This window comes from Eubalaena glacialis, chromosome 15, assembly GCF_028564815.1.
Source record: "Eubalaena glacialis isolate mEubGla1 chromosome 15, mEubGla1.1.hap2.+ XY, whole genome shotgun sequence".
In the NCBI taxonomy this organism is placed as follows: domain Eukaryota; kingdom Metazoa; phylum Chordata; class Mammalia; order Artiodactyla; family Balaenidae; genus Eubalaena; species Eubalaena glacialis.
In genome coordinates, this window is record NC_083730.1 from 62,705,837 (window position 1) to 62,716,533 (window position 10,697).

The 10,697-nt window shown below is 47.4% G+C and overlaps 1 protein-coding gene across 2 annotated transcripts in view; it reads left to right on the forward strand.

Moving 5' to 3' along the window:
* Nucleotides 1–6,131, forward strand: part of MTCL1 (microtubule crosslinking factor 1) — a 125,181-nt gene extending 119,050 nt beyond the window's left edge. For both annotated transcript variants that reach the window (XM_061168971.1, XM_061168970.1), the window contains exon 14: nucleotides 4,986–6,131. In XM_061168971.1, the coding sequence (XP_061024954.1) occupies nucleotides 4,986–5,198 (213 nt within the window). In that variant the 3' untranslated portion in view covers nucleotides 5,199–6,131. The remainder of the gene's footprint in view (nucleotides 1–4,985) is intronic.
* Nucleotides 6,132–10,697: the final 4,566 nt, after the last annotated feature.

A 10,697-nucleotide genomic window follows, 5' to 3' on the forward strand; every position in this document is an offset into this window, starting at 1 on the left:
TTAAGGAGCTCAGGGACGGACTCAGGTCCTCCACTCTGGCCTTAGTGATCCATGCTTGTCTGTTTATCAGGGCAGGGCTTTTCACGTGGGGTCATATCGCCCCTCCTTCTGTACGAGTTTGTGTCCTGGGAGCGTGTGTGGGCAACGTCAGGCTTTCTGCTCCAGCTGTGATGAAGAGAGAGGGGTTTGACAGGGTGGACATAGAACACCTCTCGTCAGGACCTACAGGAAGGGTGTCTGGATCCCAGCGCTGGCTTCAGTGCAGACAGCGGGTTCACGTCTCACAAATCCCATTACCCTCTCCGTGTGCGTGCGTTCTCTTAGCAGTAAAACTAGGTGAGACGAATGGATAAGGTCAAAATCCTGCCTTCATACAATGCGATTATAATCCTTATTCCCTTAAACATCGCCTATTATTATGTTACCTATGACCACACGTATTATCCATATTGTCACATATTATTATGTGATTATTATTATTGTATCCCTCCCCCCTTAAGGTAATTTGCAAATCAGTCGATCTTGAATTCTGCCCTACTCATACCCACATGGGGTATAACTGGACCACAGCAAGAATGAGCAAAATAAAACAAAGCCAGATGCTGATGCCGGGGGTGAAAACGGTGGTGATGCTGGTCTTATCGTTCACGCAGTGCCAGAGGAGGTTTCCCAGCCCTTGGTCAGACACCCTTATGTGTAGACCTGGGGGTGAGGCCTGACCCACCAGGAACCCAGATGCAAAACCTCCACAGCAGTGGAATGCAGACACTGGTAGGCATTCTCCAGGCTGGGCAGACAGCAGATGGTGAAGGTTAGAGAAAGACACATACACGCTCCCTCCCAAGGCTCTGCAGCCCCAGCTGCACAGGTGAGGAGAGGAGGGGGTGTATTTCCTGTGTCACCCGATCCACCTGCTGCCCCACATTTCCCACAGCGGGAAAAGGAATGCTCAGCTTCCCAGTATAACCCAACAAGAGGCATTTAACTCAAAATATAGAGTTTAAATCTGAAATAGACTTAAACCATGTGAAATTGCCAATGACCTACAGAAATGGCAACACCATATGGTTCAACCTAATAATATTGACTGACAGTCTGTGGCCTACGCCTGCCAAGGGTACGCGTCTTTGTGATAAGGCTGTTCACGTGCTCTGAGAAGGAGGTTGTGTTCTCAGGTAACAAATGGTGTCTTCTGCGGGCTTCTGTTACCCCATGCCTCGGGGCCCCTCAGGTAAGTGGTTTGCTGCTGCAGGGGGTCTAGCTGGGTGAGTGCCACACCTTCTTGGAATGAGAGCTTTGTCCCAAGCATTAACTGGCTTGTCTGTGGTGTCCATTTATATTAGAGACTAAATTCATTTTGAGTCACGAATGAATGCTGCAGGCAATCTATGAGACTAGAAAGGAAATAGTGCTGTGATTCAGTCATTAAACCAAGGCGTGAAAATGGCTTTATCTGTATAAAGCTGTGCCCCACTTTGGTCCTCTGTGAAGTGTCTGTTTAGATTTTCTTCTCACTCAGTGTGTTTACTACCAAAAGAGGTGATGGCTGATTTAAACGGGGCCCAGGCACAGTGTCAGGGGTTCATAACTGGCATGGAGCTCTCACGGGCAGTGTTTAAATGTCATGGGCTCTTTTTCCTTTACTGTTGGAATTTGGCTTATTCTAGACTCCAGTGGAATTATTCCTCACCTGAACTGACTTAGGCCCATTGGAGACCCCAAGACCCCTTCCCATCCCTCCCTAGATTTGTGGTAGTTTTTTTCATTTCAATATCAGCAGAACGAATTCAGATTTCCCACCCTCCTCTGAGCCCGTGTGGGAGAATCTTTCCCGGAGTGCTCAATGGGACATCTAGACGTGGGTGATGGAGTCATCCCTAGCCAGGAACGGGCACAGTAGGAAACTCCCTTTCTCCCTTCACTCTCACCCCACGAGCTACTTATTCCTCTGTTTCTCTTGAAGACATAGCACCAATGCACAATGCAGAGAGAAGCTGTGAGCAGGTCTGGTGTGGAGAGAGAGGATAATCTGGAAATGTCTCAGTGGAAAATTCGAAGGGAAAGTTTTAGTCTGAGCTGCAGTCATTTGGTCATTGTGACTAAAACAATCTGGCTGTTTAATGGGCTCTGTTTCAAAAACAGCAGTTGTAGGGTGTTGGAAATGTTAAATGCCAAGGGGCAGCTCGGGAAGAAGAGAAGAATAGCCAGCGGAAGGGAGAGGTCTGTAGCTGTGCTGTCATGAGGGCCCCTCCTGCTCTGGCCAGGCAGGGACCAGCCTGTGTGCCCGCTTCTGTGGGACCTCGCTTCTCCAGATGGCTGTCCCTGGAGCTGCCACCAGGCCTGTTGACTTTAAACCTTTACTGTTGTTCTTTTTAAAAAGTACTTTCCAACCTACTTGCTTTTCTCTTCTTTGTCTGTCTGTTCTGTCCAGAACCAAACTGTCTTACTAACTGCCCCCTGGGGACTCTAGCCCTGCCTGCCTCACGCCGTAAGTGCTTTCTTCCTTCTTTCCACACTGTCTGGAGAGGTTGTCATGTAGCTCAGGGCTGGCATCTGAGCCACAGAATGAGGCCCCACCATCCCGGGCAGCTCTGCTCCAGGCTGGCCCAGGGTCCACCTGCAGGGACAGATGGCAGGCCTGGACGGGACCACTTGCCCCCCCGGGATACTGACTGCTCAGTAGAGATCTCCCCTCTCCTGTGCAGTCTGCAGCCAGTATGCTCCCGAAGGGGTAAAAGGACATTGGCCAGAGAGGGAACTGTCCAGCCTTCAGGGTCTCTGAGCCGAGCGTGTTCCCAGTCGGCCTGTGCCTGCTCACTGACATTTCGGTGGCTGTGCATTGCCATGTGCTATAATAAGGTGTGACCATTACGCATGAGGCTTTTCTTTTTTTTCAAAAACCACACCAGAGGGAATAAATACAAATGTATCTTGTCCTTCCCAGTGGTCACCATAGGGGTCATAGTAAGTGCTCAATCAATTTGTGTTAATTGACTAAACAACACAATCGTCCCTGCTCCAAAATTGCAGAATCACCTTCAGAGCCTGAATCAAGGCTTGTGAGAAAATACCAACCTTGTTTCTGATCAAGGATATAGTCACCCACCCCCCTTTATCCACTGGCCTTAAATACAACTGGCTCTCAAAGACTAAGCACATGCCCCACGAAAAATGACTGACAGACAAAGAATGGCTCCAGAGGCCGTTTCCAGAAGAGGTGCTGCAAGGATGAGATGCCCCCAGAGCCTATGGCAGGGGCTTCTTGGGAAAAAACAGCATCAGCTTGCTCAGATTTGCTGGTGTGGCACTAAAAACTTTGTCCCCTTGAACTCATGGTCACACAGCATTTCTTCTGTGCACACAGACGCTAGTGACGAGATGGCACAAATTAACAGAAAACCCTTGTCACTCAGCATCAGCTAGGTAGAAACAGGCCACGGTGGTGTCCAAAAATCCTATGCCGGCAACCTACACACATTGATAGACAGACAACACATATTACAACCCAACACACTTATATACGCAACACAAACCACACATCTCTTGAGCCGCCGTCCCTCGTGCCCTGGGCTGGGCTGAGGTGAGGACGTTTCCTTTAATTTGGCTGTTTCAGTGCTGACGTGTTTTCACAGGCGAGGTATCTCTGGTTGTCATGGTTTCCATTAGTATAAGTGCTTTGCTGATGAGGCCTCCCTGTAGTCACATGAAGTGCCACCAGCAGGTCTAGGGACGTTAGAGTCATCGTGTGTGTCGATGCTCCTTTTCTGCTGCCCCCGGGCGGCGACCACTCCCCCATCCCTCCTGTGCCCCGCCCTCCATCTTCTCTCTGTCGCTCTGATGACTACATGCTCCTCATTCTGCTCTGCTGTGCTCATCACATCTCTTTACATCCCTCGACTTACTTCCTGAGTGGCTCTGAGGATCCTTGTTCTGTGTTCTTCACGGCAGTGGTTTCTTCATCGCAGTGGTTTCCCACCTCGGCCTCTTGTTGTGTGGGTGTCTGGGTGGATAGAGCTCACTGTTTCCTCAGGCCACAGCTGCCCACAGATCCCCAGTCAGTGTCCTTTGTCCTGGCGTGCAGAGTAAGGACAAGTAGCTCAACAGTCTCTAATACCAAAAAAGGAGCAGCAGCCTTGAGAGGACGTACTGTAGGTGATCGGTCCCGGGGTTATCGGTCCTCAGAAGGTGCAGGAGCCTGTACACTCGGGCTCCACTTCTTAAAATTTTATTTTATAAATTTTTGTTTGTTTTTATTTTTAGCTGTGTTGGGTCTTCGTTGTGGTGCAGGGACTTCTCTTGTTGTGGAGCACAGGCTCTAGAGCGCAGGCTCAGTAGTTGTGGCACACGGGCTTAGTTGCTCCGAGGTGTGTGGGATCTTCCCGGACCAGGGATCAAACCCGTGTCCGCTGCATTGGCAGGCGGATTCTTAACCACTGCACCACCAGGGAAGCCCGGGCTCCACTTTTTAAATGCTGCTGCCAGGAAGAGTAATTTAGGTGGTTTTATCTAATGAAAGTTTCTGCCTGCAGCATTATCTCCATGTTGTGGGAGTTTAACCCAGTGCCAGTCAACCTGGAATAAACGGTAGCAGAGTTCGTTTGAAGGTGAGCCCCGTTGCTGGTGCAGCCTGATGGAGTCATAGATCCCTTCATGGCCAGCCTCTTAGGACTGGGCAGACCACTCAGGACTCTGGCTCCCCCCTTCCATTTGCTGCAGCCCAATTCCGAAGGCGCCTCATATACACACCCATCTCATGCCACGTTTTCATCATAATTTGCTATCTTCCCATTACTGTCGTCACTGGTCATTCGTGTTGAATTCTTTACTTACCTTTATACTCCGTGAGCAACGTATAACTTAGCATTCAGAAGTTGCAGACACCCTGGTCTGTTGCACTTGAGTCTACTGAGAAGTTTGGGGGAAATCACCTCCCAGAGGACCTGTCCGTCTGAGTAACCCTGTCTTTCTCTTCCTCGGCTTTGAAGGAACTCCCTTGTTCTGCACTAGCTCCATCCCTAGAACCCTGCTTCTCCAGGCCCGAGAGACCAGCAAACCGTCGCCCTCCGTCCCGTTGGGCCCCACATTCCCCCACTGCCTCACCGGCTCCGTCACCCAGAGACCCGACCTCCTTGGAGGAGGAGGCTGCCCGGGGAGAAGCCACACCTGTGATGCAGGCTCGCATGGATTATCTGGAATAATTCACTGTAATTGCATAACCACACCGTCATCATCAACCGAACTCTGCCCCAAAAGGAGAGATCTGGTTTTCCCAAGGTCAAAGAATGTTTTTTTTTAAAAAAATAACACAGCTGCTGAATGTTCAACCTGTGAATCTGAGATGTTTCTAGAATGAAACAGTAAACGTGCCTGTAAGAACTTAATTTTTTTCATAGCTCAGAAAACTATTTTTGTCTCCATCTTTTTTATATTAAACAAAAAAAAGGTAAATAAGATATAAATTTAAAAACAAAAAGTTTTTAAGAGATTCTGAACACCCTCGCGCGCGATACTGACTGCCTCACTGTTAACATTTGGTTTGGTTTATTTCCACGTTGAATTAGAGTGTTTTAAGTTAATTTTATTTTGTCAGTGTTCTTGTTTTTTAAGAATTTTTGAAATGCTTCAGACTGTATGATTCAGTGAACTTTTTGTAATGAAAAAAACCATGAAGCCAGCCAGTAGACAAGGCAGATCTCCTATATCCTTGAGGGGATAGATGGCAGCATTCTGGAAAGGTAGAGAGGCCTCAGCCGGGTTGTCCAGACCTGCTGTATAATCCACATATTCTTCTCGACCTGCACGTCTTTGGGTTCGAAGCACTGGGGTGCATGTACATACCGCTGCTGTGGTCTCGCCCCGCCTATGTGTGAGCCCTCTGTCCCACTGTGATACAGTGTGAACCCCCTCGTACTGTACTGTTGTTGTCTTCTCGCATTGATGATACAACAGCGATGGCATTTTAAAATTATTGTTAAAAGATTAACAGGCAAGACAGTGTTTACTCCAAATTTCCTTGTTTAAGGAAAAACACTACAAAAAGTCCTGAGGATACCAAATGGAAAGAGAGAGGGTGGTGCCTCGGAGTCTGTATGAGACGATGATGAAGAAGAAATAAAGCCTTTACAAGACGGCGCCTGTCCCAGACCTTGTGTCTCACGCACCCTCCATCTTTTCCTAACGGCTCACGCAAAAGGTTCCCATTGGGGGGGCGAGGGGGGTCATACAGCCACTCACGTATCTGACTGGGATGCACTGTGAGTGCACAACGGCCTTGCAGCTTCTCTGCAAGGGCATTCTGGAATAGATAAACAGGCGACTACATTTTTGCTAAAACAGCCAAAATGGGTGGGCGAGGGGGTGTGAGGAAAACAGTTATCCACAGTCAGAATGCGCCCACCCTCTCCCCTCCTCGGAAGGTGGGAGAGGCCGTTTCCATCCCTGGACTGAGATGCAGCCCAAGCTGCCAGTGTTTGATCAGTAGGAGTTTACGAAGAAGTGGTGCTGATGAAGAAAACAAGAACTATTTCAGGCCGAAGCTTCTATCTGTAATCTTTCAGTAACAAACCGGCTATGGTATAAGTTATTCTCCCAGTATTACCACAGTTCCATTAAACTAAATTTTTTTTTATAAACAAAAAGTACTGTTGGATATTGGAGCCTGCTGTAGCTGCTGCGGAAAACAGCCTGACAGTTCCTTAAAAAGTTAAACAGTTACCATATGATCCAGTAATTCCACTTCTGGGTGTAGGTCCAGGGGAGCTGAAAGCTGGGACTTGGACAGATATTTGTTCACCCATGCTCATAGCAGCTTTATTCACAGTAGCCAAAAAGTGGAAACAATACAAGTGTCCATTGATGGATGACAGATAAACAACATGTGGTTCATCCATACACTGGAATACTCGTCAGCCTTAGGAAGGAGATTCTGGCACCTGCTACAGTGTGGATGAACCTTGAGGACACTATGCTAAGTGATATAAACCAGTCACAGATACTGTATGATTCCACTTATCTGAGGTACCTAGAGTAGTCAGATTCCAGATACAAAAGTAAAATACTGGTTAGCAGGAGTTAGCGAGAGGGAAGAACGAGGACAGTGCTTAATGGGTACCGAGTTCCAGTTTGGCAAGGTGAAAAAGTTTGGAAATGGATGATGGTGACAGCTGCACAATATGAATGTACTTAATGCCACTGAGCTCTACGCTTAAACATGATTAAAATGGTGAGTGTTGTGTATATTTTACCACAGTAATAATTTTTAATGCAAAAAAGGAAATATTCTACTTAACCCCCTAGACACAGCTGTAGACAAACTATCAGCAAGTTGACAAAGATTTCTTTCAGGCCCAGCCTCTGCCCACAGTAAGTGCTGGGAGGTACAACAACACTCTTCCAGTTGGAAGCAAGCAGGCTAGTTGTTGGTGCTCATAACTGGAAAAGTGCCAGCATCCAGCACAGTTACAATCCAGGACTCACATCATTCCATCAGGACATGCCCTGTCTCCCGGCTCTGCTCTACTCTGTGTGGCTTTATTCTCAGACAAGCATCCTAAAAGTTGGCAACCCTTGTCCCCAGAAGCTCTTACTGGTTTAGCAACTCCGAGAGAAAGAGGATCTCTTACCAGTAGCACCAACAAAAGCCCCAGGACTGAAGAATCTCATGGTTCTGCTTTAATTCACTCATCTCACCCTGAGCCTGTCACTGCCAGACTGGCCCAGCAAAGGAAAACCACCAGAGTGGTTAGGATAGAGGGGAAAGGGTGCCTAGAAGGCAGGGAAGGCTGAATGTGATGGTGGGGCACCCCGGAATTACAAGGAGAGGTTCTGGTCATCACGGAACTTGCTCTCTGGCTGGAGATGAATCCCAGGCACAAATGCAGAAATGGCATGGTGTAAATCCAAGCGGTACTTGAGCTGGGCTTGGGAGGAAGAGCAGGATTTAACTGTGAAGGCAGGAGGGGTTGTCAGGTGGGGGAAGAGAAGGGGCAGAGGTGTGGGGAGGTGGTGATGGGACCTCTAAGCAGGGCAGGGGTGTGGTCACTGCTGGAGGCAGAACCTGCAGGGACAAAGCCACGTCAGTGGCACCAGTGCCTTGAAAGCACTTTGGAACTTCTCCAACCATCCAGTTCTCTAATTATTAGGCATATGTATTCTTGAGTCCATTTACTGTGGAACCACTCCAACTTTTGCAAAGGCAAGACCAGAGGATGAAATCACTTTCTGTGCTCCTGTCCAAATGGACGGCGAGGCACTAAGTGGGTAAGAGCAGCTGCTTGTCTGTTCATGTCCCCACCCGCCATCCTTAATGTGCAATTCGCTTTTATGTTCTAAACAAAGAAGCAGATTCCTCAAACCCAGCTAAGAGCCCTCACACACACACACACACACACACACACACATGCTGGGCGTGCCCTGCCCACTGGTCTCACCCAGCACCAGCCTGACATTCTCACCAAACTGCTGTCAGTCTGGCTGGGGGCAGCCACAGTGCAACTTTCCTTTTCTGATGAAAAGGTAACCTTGTGACGTTAAGGTTTTCAGTATTACTTGTCTTTTCAAAAAATATATCTGTGCCTATCATAATTCTAATTCTCTTTAGCACAGTTGTGTTTCATCTACTTTTTTATTAAGCTTGCCAGAGTTATGCATATTTATTTTGTTCAAAAAATAGTTAAGTGCAACTATCATTTTCTCTTTTATAATTCAGATATTTTTTTAATTGTGGTAAAATACACATAAAACTTAGCATTTTAACCATTTTTAAAAACCATTTTAAAGTGTACGATTCAGTGGCATTCAGAACATTCACAGTGTTGTGCAATCATCACCACTGTCTAATCCCAGAACACTTTCATCACCCTACAAGGAAATACAGCAGTTCCCCCCGCAGCCCCTGGCACCCACGAACCTGCTTTCTGTCTCTGTGGGTTTGCCTATTCAAGACATTTCATATAAATGGAACCATACAGTGTGGCCATGTCTGGCTTCTTTCACCTAGCATGATGTTTTCAAGGTCCACCTACATTAGTGTAGCCTGTGTCAGTACTTCCCTTTCAGAGTTGAATAACATTCCATTGTATGGATTACTGCATTTTGTTTATCTATTCATTTTTAAAACAAAATGCTTTATTTACCTTAAACAGCCTTGACTATTCCCCAAAAGGAAGCAAGTCACAATGAATAATCAGGACACTCATCAATCAGTTTGCAAAATTAAGGCACTTTGGCATCTTTAACTCAAACATAGTTGTTTCCAGGGGCCACCAGTACATATTATACTTATGCTTTTGTTTGCATTTAGTCCTTTCAGCACCATTCTTTGATGCAGTGTGCACTGGAAACCAGTATAGCAGGAAATCTGGCTGAGTCATAAGCAAGTTGGCCATTTGAGTGAATTTGATGACACTGGGTCTTTAGTAAACTCTGGGCCACTCCACTCAGAGTGGAGAAATCTGGATTTGAATCCTGGTTTGAACACAAAGTAATGCAACCTTAGGCCATCTCTTTGAGACTCATTTGAAAAATAGCAACAATACCTACTTCCCAGACATGTAAGGATTAAGGTTTACTGTGTACCTACTGTGTGTGAGATACTACACTAAGAGTTGTGAACACCAACTTTCAACCAGGAACAGAAAAGAGGCTCCCTGCTCTCACAGAGCTTATGTCCTGGTGATGAGAAATGTGTAGTAAACAGGTGTGACTGTGATGGAGAGTAGCTAAGTAAAAGGCTTCCCTGGGTCTCCCTCTGAGCTGAGGCCTGGGCAAGAAGCAGCTGTCGGCCGGGCAGAGGACATAGCTGGTGCAAAGTTGGGATGAGGAGCAGAGCCTGTCTGTTCCTGGAAGCGAAGGACGGGTACTGTGGCCTGAGAGGGGAAGGGGAGGCCTCACGGTGCACAGGAAAGAGTGAATTTTACGCTAGGTGGGGGGAAATCCACTGAAAGATATTAAGCAAGGGAGTTACTTTCTGGAAGACTACTGTGATGTGAGGATAAGGAGGGGCAAGATTGGAAGGCTTCCCGACAAAAGACTGTGGTGTTGGCCCAGAGAAGCCTGGCGGCGGATCGGACAGTTTCTGCTACTGTTATTATTAGCATCACACCGCCAGGCTTGCCGCATGCCACTCATCAAGAGCTGGGCTTTAGGATCTGCTGCTGAGGATTCCGCGGGACCCACTGCCAAACTCCAGAATCTACTGCAGTTGTTCAGATAAAAGCTGAACCAAGCCCTTATTCTTCTGCTGCCTCTCAGGCTGGGCCAGCAGCCTTGTCAGTGGCCTTGGGCCAAGAAGAACAGTCACCCTCTTAGCCCCCTTCCCTTCGGGGCACAAAATCACACAGCAAGCTTCTCATTCCTGCTTTGTTTTTAAGGTCTGCTCCTTCTCCAAAAGGAAGGTGGCACTTCTAAGCTATTGTCATTTGTGATTTAGTAAAAATGGGTTCCGGCTCTCGGTGTGCAGATGGTGGGGGAGGGTTGGGGAGGCACCCAGTGATAAGCGCTGCACAATGAAATATAAAAGAATGGGATAGGAACACAAAGATAGCCGACTTCGTTTGTTCTAGGCCATTAGATTCAGTGAACCCAGTCCATTTCAAAGACAGAAGCTTCTATAACTTCCTAGTGAGCTAATAAACTTCAACAGGGCACCAGGAATCCAAACCTCACAATCCCCACAGTAATCCTGGGACAAATTCACC